Source organism: Zalophus californianus, chromosome 2 (genome assembly GCF_009762305.2).
Source record: "Zalophus californianus isolate mZalCal1 chromosome 2, mZalCal1.pri.v2, whole genome shotgun sequence".
Lineage (NCBI taxonomy): Eukaryota > Metazoa > Chordata > Mammalia > Carnivora > Otariidae > Zalophus > Zalophus californianus.
This window is the reverse complement of record NC_045596.1, coordinates 152,596,374-152,612,600: the sequence shown is the minus strand read 5'-3', so window position 1 is coordinate 152,612,600 and position 16,227 is coordinate 152,596,374. Positions and strand designations below refer to the sequence as shown.

Sequence of the window (16,227 nt, the reverse complement as noted above, 5' to 3'; positions counted from 1 at the left end):
TCAATCACAAGAGGAAAGTCGGAAAGAACTCAAATACATGGAGGCTAAAGAGCATCCTACTGAAGAATGAATAGGTCAACCAGGAGATCAAAGAAGAATTTAAAAAATTCATGGAAACAAATGAAAACACAACTGTTCAAAATCTTTGGGATGCAGCAAAGGCGGTCCTAAGAGGAAAATATATAGCAATACAAGCCTTTCTCAAGAAACAAGAAAGGTCTCAAATACACAACCTAACCCTACACCGAAAGGAGCTGGAGAAAGAACAGCAAATAAAGCCTAAACCCAACAGGAGAAGAGAAATAATAAAGATTAGAGCAGAAATCAATGAAATAGAAACCAAAAGAACAGTAGAACAGATCGACGAAACTAGGAGCTGGTTCTTTGAAAGAATTAATAAGATTGATAAACCCCTGCCCAGACTTATCAAAAAGAAAAGAGAAAGGACCCAAATAAAATCATGAATGAAAGAGGAGAGATCACAGCCAACACTAAAGAAATACAAACAATTATAAGAACATATTATGAGCAACTATATGCCAGCAAATTAGATAATCTGGAAGAATTGGATGCATTCCCAGAGACGTATAAACTACCAAAACTAAAGCAGGAAGAAAGAGAAAACCTGAACAGACTTATGACCACTAAGGAAATTGAAGCAGTAATCAAAAATCTCCCAACAAACAAGAGCCCAAGGCCAGATGGCTTCCCAGGGGAATTCTACCAAACATTTAAAGAAGAATTAATACCTATTCTGAAACTGTTCCAAAAAATAGAAATGGAAGGAAAACTTCCAAACTCATTTTATGAGGCCAGCATTACCTTGATCCCCAAACCAAAGACCCCATCAAAAAGGAGAACTACAGACCAATATCCTTGATGAACATGGATGCAAAAATTCTCACCAAAATCCTAGCCAATAGGATCTAACAGTACATTAAAAGGATTATTCACCACGACCAAGTGGGATTTATCCCTGGGCTGCAAGATTGGTTCAACATCTGCAAATCAATCAATGTGATACAATACATTAATAAAAGAAAGAACAAGAACCATATGATCCTCTCAATAGATGCAGAAAAAGGCATTTGATAAAGTACAGCATTCTTTCTTGATTAAAACTCTTCAGAGTGTAGGGATAGAGGGTACAAACCTCAATATCATAAAAGCCATCTATGAAAAACCCACAGCGAATATCATTCTCAATGGGGAAAAACTGACAGCTTTTCCCCTAAGGTCAGGAACACGGCAGGGATGTCCACTATCACCACTGCTATTCAGCATAGTACTAGAAGTCCTACCCTCAGCAATCAGACAACAAAAAGAAATAAAAGGCATCCAAATCATCAAAGAAGAAGTCAAACTCTAACTTTTTGCAGATGATATGATACTTTATGTGGAAAACCCAAAAGACTCTACCCCAAAAGTGCTAGAATTCATACAGGAATTCAGTAAAGTGGCAGGATATAATATCAGTGCACAGAAATCAGTTGCATTTCTATACACCAACAACAAGACAGAAGAGGAAAAATTAAGGAGTCAATCCCATTTACAATTGCCAGCCCAAACCATAAGATACCTAGGAATAAATCTAACCAAAGAGGCAAAGAATCTGTACTCAGAAAACTATAGAATACTCATGAAAGAAATGGAGGAAGACACAAAGAAATGGAAAAACATTCCATGCTTATGGATTGGAAGAACAAATATTGTTAAAATGTCTATGCTACCTAGAGCAAGCTACGCATTTAATGCAATCCCTATCAAAATACCATCCACTTTTTTCAAAGAAATGGAACAAATAATCCTAAAATTTGTATGGAACCAGAAAGACCCCATAATAGCCAGAGGAATGTTGAAAAAGCAAAGCAAAGCTGGTGGCATCACAATTCTGGACTTCAAGCTCTATCACAAAGCTGTCGTCATCAAGACAGTATGGTACTGGCACAAAAACAGACACATAGATCAGTGGAACAGAATAGAGAGCCCAGAAATGGACCCTCAACACTATGCTCAACTAATCTTTGACAAAGCAGGAAGGAAAATCCAATGGAAAAAAGACAGTCGCTTCAATAAATGGTATTGGGAAAATTGGACAGCCACATGCAGAAGAATGAAACTGGACCATTGCCTTACACCACACACAAAAATAGACCAAAATGGATGAAAGACCTAAATGTGAGACAGGAATCCATCAAAATCCTTGAGGAGAGCACAGGCAGCAACCTCTTCTGCCTCAACCACAGCAAATCCTTCCTAGACACATCGCCAAAGGCAAGGGAAGCAAGGGTAAAAATGAACTGCTGGGACTTGATCAAGATAAAACGCTTTTGCACAGGAAGGAAATAGTCAACAAAACCAAAAGACATCCAACAGAATGGGAGAAGATATTTGCAAATGACATATCAGATAAAGGGCTAGTATCCAAAATCTGTAAAGAACTTCTCAAACTCAACACCCAAAGAACAAATAATCCAATTAAGAAATGGGCAGAAGATATGAACAGACATTTCTGCAAAGAAGACGTCCAGGTCACCAACAGACACATGAAAAAGTGCTCAACATCACTTCACATCAGAGAAATCCAAATCAAAACCTAAATGAGATACCACCTCACACCAATCAGAATGGCTAAAATTAACAAGTCAGGAAACGACAGATGTTGGCGGGGATGTCGAGAAAGGGGAACCTCCTACACTGTTGATGGGAATGCAAGCTGGTGCAACCACTCTGGAAAACAGTATGGAGGTTCCTCAAAAAGCTGAAAATAGAGCTACCCTACTACCCAGCAATTTCACTACTGGGTATTTACCCCAAAGATACAAATGTAGTGATCTGAAGGGGCACATGCACTCCAATGTTTATAGCAGCAATGTCCACAATAGCCAAACTATGGAAAGAGCCTAGATGTCCATCAACAGATGAATGGATAAAGAAGATGTGGTATATATATATATATATATATATGTGTGTGTGTGTATATATATATATACACATACATACACAATGGAATATTATGCAGCCATCAAAAAGATGAAGTCTTGCCTTTTGTAACTACATGGATGGAACTTTGAAATAAGCGAAATAAGTCAATCAGAGAAAGACAAGTATTATATGATCTCACTGATATGAGGAATTTTAGAAACAAGACAGAGGATTGTAGGGGAAAGGAGAGAATAATGAAAGAAGACAAAACCAGAGAGGGAGACAAACCATAAGAGACTCTTAACCTCAGGAAACAAACAGAGGGTTGCTGGAGTGGTGGGGGTGGGAGGGATGGGGTGGCTGGGTGATGGACATTGGGGAGGGTATGTTCTATGGTGAGCGCTGTGGATTGTGTAAGACTGATGAATCACAGACCTGTACCTGTGAAACAAATAATACATCAGATGTTAGTTAAAAAAAAAAAAATTAAATGCTCTTTTACCTACTAACATAAGAAATTTTAAAAATATTTAAAATGCATCTTTTCATTCTTAAATTTTTTTTTGCTTTATTCAGACTGAAAACAAAAGACATGCTTTCTTTTTATCATTTTAAAAGGATTTCTGGGGCACCCTGCTGCCTCATTTGGTGGAGCACACAACTCTTGGTCTCAGGGTTGTGAGTTCAAGTCCCACGCTGAGGGTAGAGATTACTTAAAAATAAAACCTTTAGGGCACCTGGGTGGCTCCCACTCCCCCCGCTTGTGTTCCCTCTCTTGCTGTGTCTCTCTCTGTCAAATAAATAAATAAGATATTTTTAAAAAAAGAAAAAAAAAGAAAATCTTTAAAAAATAAAAAGTAGGGGCATCTGGGTGGCTCCAGCAGTTGGGCATCCAACTCTTGGTTTTGGCTCAGGTCATGATCTTGGGTTCATGAGATCAAGCCATGTGGGGCTCCACACTGAGCAGGGAGTCTGCTTCTCTCCTTCTGCCCCTGCCCCCACTTGTGTGCTCTCTCACTCTCTAAAATAAATGGATAAATCTTTTAATAAAAATAAAAAATAAATAAAAGGACGTCTCAATTTAAAAAAAAATATTTGAGGGAGAAAGATCATGAGCTGGGGGGAGGGGCAGAGGGAGAAGCAGACTCCCCACTGAGCAGGGAGGCTGTAGCTGGGCCACATCCCAGATCCCTGGGAACATGACCTGAGCTGAAGGCACATGCTTAACCCACTGAGCTACCCAGGTACCCCAGAGCTTCTCAATTTTTTAACTCTGATCTGATGAAAACATTTGACAAGCACTTCTGTAAAACTGGGTTACCTCAGTAGTGTATGAACCAGTCTTTAAAATCTTTAAATTTTATAAATGATTCATATTGAGTCCTGAAATTTGTAATTATTATGAAGTAATGATAAATGAATTATTTTGACAGCCAATAGGTCTTCAGCTGCTTATGATTCATTCTTTTGATGACCATTTTTAAAAATTTATTTTATTTTTTAGAGAGACAAAAGCACACATGTGAGCAGGGGATGCAGTAGGGAAAGGGGCAGAGGAGAGAGAGAGAATCTTAAGCAGCCTCCATGCCCAGCATGGAGCCCCACACAGGGCTGATCTCACAACCATGAGATCACAACCTGAGCCGAAATCAAGAGTCAGACGCTCAACCAATTGAGCCATGCAGGCACCTCTGATGACTATTTTTTTTAAAGATTTTATTTATTTATTTGAGAGAGAATGAGAGAGAGAGAGCACAAGAGGGGGGAGGTTCAGAGGGAGAAGGAGACTCCCTGCTGAGCAGGGAGCCCGATACGGGACTTGATCCTGGGACTCCAGGATCATGACCTGAGCTGAAGGCAGTCACTTAACCAACCAACTGAGCCACCTACATGCCCCTCCAATGACTATTTTAAAAAGGAATGGCCTGCTATATCCTTTTTAATTTTAGCAATGTTAAAGTAAAATTTTATATATATTAATTAAAGTTATAAATTATATTCAGTTACATTTTCTTTGAGCTTTGTTATCCTAAATTACTTTTTTACAAAGAGGTGTATGTAAGTGTGTTTTCTTATCTCTGATGCTCCCACTGTTGTCTTTCAAGTCATCTTTTGACGACTGCCTGCCTGCAATACGCAGTGTAGCGCAGTTCACATACATTTTACTTCTCAAAAGCTGGGTCTTGGGCTAGGGGTAAGGAGAGAATTTGCTTTATATGGAATATAGTTACAAATGTTATGAGGATGTTACTGGAGTATTTAAATAGATGTAGCTTTTATGAAATAGCATCTTCACAGCCTCAAGCCCTAATGAAAAGTAATTAAGAGACATTTACAGGTAGTTGTTCAGCTGTTGACTGGGCTATCTAGAAAGAAGCTGTCGGCACATACTGTCATCATTGCTTGACAATTCATTCACCTTTTTTTTTAGGTTACACTAATTTCTCCTCTAATTTCATATGCTCCCTCTTTCAACCCTAGTCTTTCAGTAAAATTTGAGTTTGTTGTACTACTAATTATAACCAGCCTTATAGACTCCCTGGGACAATGCCGTATTTCTTCTATTCTTGTTTCTCCTCTGCCAAAACCCACCTCATGATGCAAAATTCATTTGAATGTGGAAAGTATCCATACTTCGCAGGTAGCTCTGTATCAGTCAGCTCTATTTAACTTTAGCTTCTGTCCCTTTGCAAAGAATAAGACCTTAATTCTGAATTTAATGAGATGGGTTTCTCCCTTTCTGGTCAACCATGTGAATAAGTCTACTTTTTGAAATTACTGTAAAATCATCAAAAGTTGGTTGTTACCTTTTTCACTTGTTGGTTTCTAATCATTTTACGTAATGAGGCATTTTCATGACAGTTCTTAGTTTTCTGGTTCAAAATAAACTCTTGTGTGTTAGGTACACTCCCTGCAGTTACAGAGGAATGGAAGAGAGACTACCTCACGGCAGCATGTCACGACTGACGGATCACTCGAGGCACAGTAGCTCTCATCGGCTCAATGAACAGTCCCGACATAGCAGCATCAGAGACCTCAGTAATAATCCCATGACTCACATCACCCACGGTACCAGCATGAATCGGGTTATTGAAGAAGATGGAACCAGTGCTTAAATTGTCCGAAGGTGGAAAACTTGCGCTATTTAAAAAGCAGATTTTATTCTTTGCCTTTGCATGACTGATTGCTGTAACTCACTGTTATCATGCTTTCAGTCAGGTGCAGATTGTGTCCATTGGAAAAGTAAACTTTTGCTTTTTATATTGCATCAAACTTGGAACATCAAGGCATCAAAAATGCTAATAATTATATCATCACATAAATAATTCTTATTTCTAGGTTATGAAGAGATAATTATTTGTCTGGTAAGCATTTTTATAAACCCACTTATTTTATATTTAGAAAAACCCTAAATGTGTGGTGACTGCTTTGTAGTGAACTTTCATATGATATCAACTAGTTGTGAGATAACATTCTGGTAGTTGTATTAATAAAACAAAATTTCAGAATTAAGGAAATTTTCTATGCAAGGCTTATTTCTCAAATGAATAGTTGGACTTTGTAGTTTTCTTTCCACTAAGTGAAGAAGAACTATGTTTTTAAACTGTCAGAGAATTTGATAAATCAGCAAGGGTATTTTAGCTAATAGGATATAAGATCAGTGGAAGAATCTGAATAGTCTACTGAATGCTCTTTAAAAATTCTGTCAAAATAATCTTCATCCAGAGACATACAGGATTAGGTTTCACAATGGAATAAAAGGTGGAGATGGACATTTTTTCTCTATAATTGTGCTCTTTATTGCTTTTGTAAATATTACTTTTACTGGCTATGTTTTTATAACTTAACCATATGCATGGTGGAAGTTTAATTTGTAGTCATCTTTTCCCATGTAGTAGTATTGATTCACAGAGAACTTCATGTTCAGATCTGTTCCATGGAGGCATGTAATAAGATAAACATCACACATTATAAACATTTTTGTGGGAATCACAATTACAAAATGGCAAAATGTTTTCTCTATATTCTTTGTTGTATTTTTCTACAGTGAGATGTGATCTTGCCAAAGCCACCAGATCTTGGTACCCAGGCCCCTCCTATCAGTGACTTGATTGTCTGCATTTGCATTGCCCAGTAGCCATTAGGCTACAGCTTTTTGCCCCACGTTCTTGTTTTCAGATTCTGGGTTGTTTTTTTTTTACAGTTGAAATATATATAACCTAAGTCCAAAGTGGTGATTGAGGTATTTGAAAATCATTGTAACTAAATGAAGCATGATTAGTCTTGCTGTGAAGTATAATATTTTAGTCTTACCAATATCAATTCAAAAATGTTTGACATTTTGTCATGTACTGTTTAAACCAATTTACGATAAAAACTACAAACTTTATTAGGCATGAAATTGCTTAGAAGGGAAAGAAAAATTGTGGAAAATGCTGGATGTGTTTTATAGAAAAGCGTATTTAAACAAGTGGTCCTCAGCCCTGACTATAGATAAGAATCACTTGCAGAACCTCTGATGCTCACCACCTTCCTCTTATTCAGAGGAGAATTAGTAGTTTTTTTTAAAAAGCTTTCTAGGTGATTCTAATCTGCAGCCGGGCTGCAGGCTGTTTCAAATATGATAATGAGCTGATGGCATCATATTATATCACATAAATATCTAGCTGGACTGTGTTGTGCTTTTGTATCATTATCTGATATACATCTGTTCTTCGTTTTATTGTCCATTATAAATGTGGAATTTGGGGCCCCACCCCTAAAGATTCATATTCAGTAAGTAAAGTCAAATTTTAAAGTCTGTAGTTCTAAAAATACTACAGGTGATTCTTAATGCAGGTAATCCAAGAATCACACTTTGGAAAATATTCCAAGACTCTAGAGAGGCCTGGCTTTGTCATATGCCAGTTTTGTCACCTTTAACAAGTAAACTTCTCTGAGCCTCAGTTCCCTTGTTTATAAAAGAAGATAGAAAATAAGTACCTACCTCACAAAGTTGTCAAATGGGGATCACATGAAAAAATCATATGAAAGCTTTCTGAAAACTGTAAAGCATTATGGAATATAAGGGGTTAATATTATTAAGGATTTAAGAGATTTGTTTGAGGGCTACTGTAGTACATTCCTTGACATGTGTTTAATTCATGTGTACTTTTTTCTCTCCTTTAAAATAAAAAATACCAAGAAATTAGGTTTTGAAAAAAAGCCTTTCATCAAGTACAAAAATCAGTTTTCTGATAATTTGTATATCATGTTTTTTCAAAATACATATATCTTATTGTTTATGATTTGCTCTTTATAGAAAATATTTGAACATTTAGCCCCAAAGCATTTTTCTTTTTCCTCTGTCTTCATCTTCTTTCTCCTTGGAACTGGAGTTAGTGCTGGATAGGCAGAATCTAAATTCCCTCATAACTGACAATTAGTAAACCTTTCCTCTGAAGGCCAAATTTACAACAACTCATTTATACAGTAACTTAGTAATTCATAAGGCTTTTTTTCTGAGAATCTCCCCTGAGAACAGCATGAGAGGACCAAAACAAACATTCAGAAACAAAAATAAGAAGTTAAAATAGAAGGTACCAGTTTGAGCTCAAAGATGTCATCCATCGCCATCTGCATTATATTATCAATTGCCAAAATGTTAATTGATTTTCTTGTATAAGTAGGCCAAGTGTAGACAGTTATGAAAATCTTAACTTTGTACTCCCTGTTTTTTATATATGCATTTTACCTTTTTTGTTAAACTCACTGTCAGCATATATGTAAATGCTATGTTGATATTTCAGTTACTTTAAGTATCTTAATTTTGCTCCACAAAATTTATTTAATATCATCAGTGCATTGTTTTAGATAACAGTATTTAGTTTGGGTCATGTTATTCATCAAACTGGTGCTTTAAATTAAGAATTTTTTTTAAGAAACAGCTAAAGAACTATGGCAAACCGGCAATTTCAAAGTCTCAGTTCCCTTAAACCAACTTGAACAAGTTGGGACAGCTTTCTTACCATCTGTTTAACTTTAATTTGTGTTTTGATTGGCATGTGATAATGTTTAGTATTTTATTTATACAGCTGGCAACTGAGAAAATAATAGTTCTCTCTAAAATGTTAATATATAATCAAGAGGCTTTCAAAAAGTACTTTGATTTCACCAATACTGTTTAATTTGTTCAATAATTAAAGCAAAAGATAATATTAAGCTCAAAACAATAATTGGTTTCAAAGAAGAATTGATTAATAACTACAAAGTGCTTAGTATATAGTAGGTTTTTCAATATTTATGAATGAACAACACATGTCATAAAACTCACTTTTAGCCTTAGTAGTGAGATTCTCACCTCAAAGGAATTTGAAGGATCTAAATTTAAATTGAGTGAAATGAAGTCTCTCCTTTACCAGAATAACATGTGGCAAGTAATAAATACGTAACTTGCACAAGAAATATATACACAAACTTGTACCAATACTTTATTAATTTTAAAAGGTGAATAGCAATTCTTAGAAGTATTTAAGCTCTTGTTGGTTTTATGTTGTTAGATCTTTGTATACCAGTTGGGTAAATGAACATTCAAGCAAACCTTTATTAGTAATGATTTTCAGCTTCTTAGAGCAAATGTATGAAAATTCTAAGAATCTCTTTAATTTAGAAAAAATTTACTACATTTTAGCCTACCTCATTAGTTTCTTTGTGATAAGAGCTGGATATAACAAGTTGTAACTATCTTGGTTGAGGCTATATCCCTGTGATATAAAAGGAACTACTTAAAAATTTTTTTTAGTGGATCGTTGGCCAGAGCTTAGAAAACAGTAACATACCAAAATTTAATTATGATGATATTTATACTGCTTTTGACATGCCAAAGCTATATTTACATATTATCACTTGGATGACTTACATAGTCTAGTGCAGTGAAAATTCCATTAGGCTTGGAATTCAAAGACCCATAATTATGATGTGAGCTGGACAGGTCATTTAGTCTCCCATTTCTTCAGTATAAAATGAGGATAAGGTAATTTTTGGTCCCAAAACCTACCTCACTGGACTTTGGTTGTAAGGATCAAATGAGATAACATGTGTTATCGTGCTCTGTAACCTTTAAATTGCTCTACGGATATTATTTGTTTTTGTTAGAACTTGGGGGTTATAGAAAACAAGGATATATGGTCTTCAGTAGTATTTAGCAGCAACAACAAAGTAGGCCATTAGACCAGTATTCGTTTGGTATAATCTTTGAGTCAACAATTCAGTTAACCTTTTAAAAATGAGGTTCTTTTTCAAGAGTAGCTGTGCCCTTAAACTGTGTTTGCTGTTTAATATATGTATACCCCAGAGCATGATTTCAAATTTATACAGTTAAATTTGTAGGTCACTCTCAACAGAAATTTGGGGATCTCCATTATATTTTTCTTTTGATATGGAGTTATATAAATTGACTCCATTGAAACTTATAAGAAAAATATATATAAACAGTATAGACCCTATAACTTTTTTTCCTTTGAGGACTTTCATGTGCCTAACTCTTTCTGATTAAGAACAAATTTTAAAAAGTTAATAACCATAACTTAATATTCATCATGGCAAAACTTTAAATTTTAAGTTGTAACATTATCTTAATTGTATGTTTGTATATATAATTTTTTAAACCTACATAAAGTAAGGATTTTGCCATTCTTTTCCACACATCAACACACAAAAGAGCATTTTTATGGAACCTGGATTTACAAAGGAATTCATGATTCTTCTAAACTTCTTTTATGTCTTTTCAGATTAAAATAAAAAATGTTCGTATTCAATTCATTTGTTTCCCAGTAGCCGCATTTATACATTATTCTTATGTCATTTCTGTTTTATATGAAAGGAATTACATTGACATCTCTTCATAATTTAGTTTTTTTTGTTCCAGTGATATGAGAGGGAAAGAAATAGGACTAAGCAACCTTACCCTTCATCTGACTGTACACAGTCTCCTGGGATTTTTTTCTAGTTTAATTTTAACCCAAATTTCTTTAATAGTCAAACTGACATAGGAGTATAATTTTCTCCCAAGATCCAAAATCTTCTAGGAAAGAAAATGTTACGGTCCACCTAAAACCAGCTATTTCTTAGACATTTCCATTTGGTTGATTTGCAGAGATTTAATATAATAAGTTAATAAGCATAGTACCTATTCCATGATCTCTAATTAGAAAATAAAATTTTGTTGCCATAAAGATAAAAGAAAGTAAAGTGTCACTTATATTTAGTCAAATCCCACACCGGTACATTACTTACTACAAAAGAGAGTAGTTCAGTCTTTTTAAATGCATTAAAGAATAGTTCCCTTCAGATTATCTTTTTTAAATGATCATTTATCTCAGGAAATCTATTGTGTCCTTTCTTGGACATCTTCATTGGTATGCTAGCATTGCTTTTAATTTATTCTCATTTTATTGGCTACTGTCACCAGTTTTCCCTGATAAGTAAGTTTTTTACTTTGTAATAATTCAGAATTTGAAGATTCAGTGTTCTATTATTGTGGTAATTACCATTTACTAGTAACTTTAGTATTTATAAGACAGTGATATTTTTAAGTTTGTTATTTTATCATATTTCCTGAAGTAGGGTGAACTACTTTATTGTTGTTGTTGTAGCAGCCCTAAGGTTTTTCTTATATAATAAGTCAGCTTGTGTATATTGCTAACTTGCAAATATTTCTTTGTGTTGTGCTTATTGACTTAAAAGAAAAACTTTAGAGCTTCATAATTTCTGTTTTCTGAATTGGCAGATTTCTTTCCCTAATGCTTAGTAGAAATGCATTATGTTATTTTTTAAATACCATAGAATTTTGAGTCAGGAGACCTGATTTCTAGTATTGCCTCTGTTTTCAATGAGCTTTGTAACTTTGAAATTTTACCTCTTGGGACCTCAGGTTTTCTTAGATTAGGTAGTGTTTCAAATTCCACCTGCCTGTAATTTGGTTGTCCCTTACCATTTTGTAGTCATTATTCTGGCTTACTTTTATAAAGGTTAAAGAAATAAAAGTGAAAGAAAGGTTACAAATAATTGACATGACCTTTTTTTTTTCCCATAGGAAAAGTCTCCTAAAGCACCAACATAAGCACCTTAAAACTGATATACAGGAGAAAAATGACATAAAATTTTGTGGTCTTTGTTCTCTTAAATATGAATGTAGCTAGTTAGCCTAAACTTTAAACAAAATGTATTCATGATAAAATTAGTGAACAAAGCAGTGACAGCGCTGGCCCATATAGCTAATTAAAAAGCTCTCAGGTTTTACCAACATTAAAATGATTTTAAAATGTAAAAGTAATTTCAGAGGAGTGGATTGAAATTTTTCTGCTCAATACTTATTCTTACAAAATGTTCTTAGATTCATTGAATAAGTATAGTTGCCAGATTGCCATGAGCAATGTCCTGCTCTAAAATATTAGAGATAGATGTGGTTATTTTTAATTTTTTTTCTGGCTGTGCAGAAGATGTTTTCATAAAGCCTTCTTAACTATCTAATAAGATGTCAAGATTCTGTTAGCACCATCTCTCAGCAGAGTTCTATTGTACAGTTGTGTTCTCTGAGAACCAGGCCAAGGAGGTTCCTGTTACTTTTAAAGATCTTTGTCTTTTGCTGATTATCTGCATTAGCTTAGATCAACCTATGGAACACATTGGTCTATAGATATATAATCAAGGTACTGGGTTTGGTGTCTGATGGGTAGAGAAGAATAATGGAAAGTTGATGTAGGAAAATGTACTGGTTTCTGGTGTGTTCTTTGGCTATATGCATGATTCCTTGTCTTTGGTCAGTTCTCTGTATCGGATAAATTTCTGGCTTCCAGAAATTAAATTAGATGACCAGGTTCTCTCATTCAGGCATAGCTATGTTACAATATTATTTTGTAATTGCCTGTAAAGAAAAAAAAACAAACCTATTTTCAGTTCTCTGGCTCTGCATGTTTTGTTACTACATTTGTTAAACTTGAATCTGAGGTCCCAACATTTCATTGAAGATTTTCTGGGTTTTGATAATGGGAGCTTCTGTAAGATAAAGCAGATAATCCTAGTGTGATTTAATTTATATTTATCCATCCACCATTTTTCTATTTCTCTAACTACTTCTCCCCTCCCCAGTTTTGAAAAGAACATTTATAATTGTCTTCCTTTACTCCCTTAGCCCTACCTCAGATAATTTTTCCCTGAACTACTCCAGTCGGCAGAAACATTTAATAAGAAATAATTCTATATTTCTGGGATGAGATCAACACAGAAGTTCTTTACATTGAACTGAGATGAATATGTACTTGAAAATACTGTATTTTCTTTATATGTGAACTTAAAATTATTTTTTTTTAATCATGAAAAGGAGTCTCTCATTTTGAAAATATTAGTCTGGAAGTTCTCTTGTCATCAGGTGCTATTTCGGCCTTTGCTGTGAGTTATCAGAGTAAATCTGAATTCTTTATCATTCATCTTTTTAAAAAAATTAACTTCTCTAGAATTATTCCATTTCACATATCTTTAACACCAACTTCAACTTTTCTGCTTTTTTTTCAAATGCAAAATTTTATTTTTGAGAGTTTTATTTTTTCATTGAAGTTTCAAAGTATTACATATTGTGAAGGAGTGACTGCAGTTTAGACATTTACTTTGGTTATGATAAAGCTATTACCACCACCATTGCTTTCCCCAGCCCCAAAAAGAGAAGTTCATTTGACACTCAAAAGCTATTAAATTGTCTTATTTTTGTTATTTGAAAGAGCTATGGAAACTTTCTTCTAATTTAAAAATTGTTTAACTTAGAAAATACTGCCTTTGCTGTATTTTAATCTGATAGTGAATTTAGGGGATTATTTATATAAATATATGTGTCTATAATTAATAATAGCTATTAGTTATTTCACTTTCTATAATATGTGATACCTGAGCTCACATTTACTTAATATGAGCTTTGTGTGTGTGTGTGTGTGTGTGTGTGAGCCTTTGTTTTGTCTTGTTTTCTTAGTGTATATTATGTTATCATGGTCATCTCAGCAGAAAACCCTTTGCAGATGGCCTGACTCTCAGAAAAAAACAGTTTAAGGAGATTTATATTATGTCATCATAGTTGGATAGTATTATTCTGAACTCTGTAAAATTGCTGGTTTTGTTTGTCAAAAGTGATCAAATGTTTGCAATTTCATAATACATATTCAAGAAAGAAGCAAACAAAAGATCTTTTAGAACAAGTATGTTGACTTCCCATTCCAACTCCTCTTATCAACCTATCAGTGACTTTATGAAGGAGATGCAAACCGTAGATAACCATAGGTCTATCAGGAAAATTCTGCTTTGTTTTGTAGTTAAATTGCTTAAAGATATTTAAACAAAACAATCATAGTAATTGAAGCAAATACCTTTTGGGAATATGCAAGTTACATAAAAACTTTCAGATCCCAGGAGATTATCATATATCAATTGATTAGTCTGTAAATACCATTTAGAGGCAAAATAAGTACCCCCCCACACATACACAATGTGTACAATGAACTCAAATTTTGCTAGCCATAGAATTTTACCTTCTTGGTAGGCCTTCTAAAATAATGAATACTATTGAATATACTAAAAGTATATGAGTTTAAAAATGCATGTAAAAAATACGAAGCTCCTCCACAGGAAATTCTGAATTTTAGAAGAGCTATTATCTTAGAGGTTGTAAATTGGATTGTTCTAAGCTCACACTACTTCTCTTCATATAAATATTATTATTATGAATAATAAGGGCAACAGATTAGCCAACAAGAGCTGATCTAGTGTACTCCATATTAATCTAGATGTCTCAGTTTTAGATATACTTTTATAGTGGAGAAAGTTGATTTGTATCTCTCAATAACCGCTTGGTACACTTCTTTCTAGTGATACCCTGAGCCGTGCCCAGGTACATACTCTCTCCATATGGCCTATTCCTCAAATGCTACATTGCTCAAGACCTTCCTACCTGCCTTCTATCCCTAGTCTTCCTTATCAATACTTCTGAAGTATAATCTATCTTCAAGTGTTAAGAAGAAGGAAATTTGTTTTAATTCATGTTCAAGTGTTAGTGACCATAGCCATTTTATCCCTCTTAAAGATAAATCTGCATTAAAGACAAACACATTGCTATTAACACAAATTGCTATCAATTAGAATATTAAGCTTTTGAGGCAAGAAATACCATTAAGTGACCTAACTTTGGAGTATCTTTCTCTTTCCCTGAACCCATGTGATGTTGAAAGTGCTGTATATCTTCAGTGACCTTGAGGAGGGGAGCTAGTCATTTAGATCTTTGGGTCACTGAAGTCAGGGCCTTGCTGATCCTCTGTTTTTCAGTTCAAGAGCTACATCAGAAGCATTTTAGATATCCATCACCCACACTCTTTTAAGACTTTGTATTTCAGTCTCAGTTTTTTCTACCATCCAGCTAGACCTATCTATCTTCCATCTCTGCTCATTTAGTATAGAAAAATATCTCTCTTCATTTTACTATTATCAACATGACCACCACCTTCTCCTCTTTTCAAGAGATACAAAGGTAGAAACAATATGTCTTTTTCATTACTTAAAAAAACTATCATTTTTAAACACCTGGCACTTGGCAATTTAGTTTTCAAATGGTATTCTGAATTAAATTGATAAGGTGATTCTAAAATTAATTCTAAAATCTTAATCTTGCTTTTATCATATAAGCATCTAGTTAGAAAGTGTTTATGCTAAAGACTTGTATTTTGTGGCATTAGTTCTTCATGTTTCTTTTTTATGTATTTAAAATCGTTCATTCATTTCCGAGTGAGTGGGAAAGTTACTGTTGTTGAGATATGTATAGGGCAAGTGCACTTGATTAGAGCATGAACTGTACTTTCACATTAGCTGGATGTGCTTTGCACTCTGCTCTTGTAGATTTATTTTGTTTACAGTAGACTGATGTCAGTTTTTGTAAATGTTTTTACTTAGCACTTTAACTGTGAGTGTACAAACTGATTTTAAATGTAGTGGTTGTATATTTTGGTTATAAATTGGAAATTTTTAATAAAATTAAATAATTTGTTCTCTATTTTGTCATTAGTACCTGATTGCATATAATTTTATTACAGCATCTTCTAGACTATTTAACATGTTACACTGTTATTTTTAATTAGGTTTCATATTTTATATTCTAATATTACTAACATTTTTCATTTATAATAACATAGAATTCACATTGTTCTGGAATATAGAAATATATAAATGAAAACCATCCAGTGTCATATCTCTCTCATACTTATTTTGTCAATATAGATAAGACCCATCTCT

At 34.1% G+C, this 16,227-nt stretch overlaps 1 protein-coding gene across 3 annotated transcripts in view; it reads left to right on the top strand.

Annotated features, from left to right (window-relative positions):
- The window catches only part of FZD3 (frizzled class receptor 3), a 103,243-nt gene extending 87,257 nt beyond the window's left edge, over positions 1-15,986 (top strand). For 2 of the 3 annotated variants that reach the window (XM_027599576.1, XM_027599575.1), the window contains exon 7: positions 5,828-6,041. In XM_027599576.1, the coding sequence (XP_027455377.1) occupies positions 5,828-6,041 (214 nt within the window). Of the gene's footprint in view, positions 1-5,827 lie in introns of all 3 variants that reach the window. The other variant, XM_027599574.1, reaches the window with a different exon arrangement.
- The last annotated feature ends 241 nt before the right edge of the window (positions 15,987-16,227 follow it).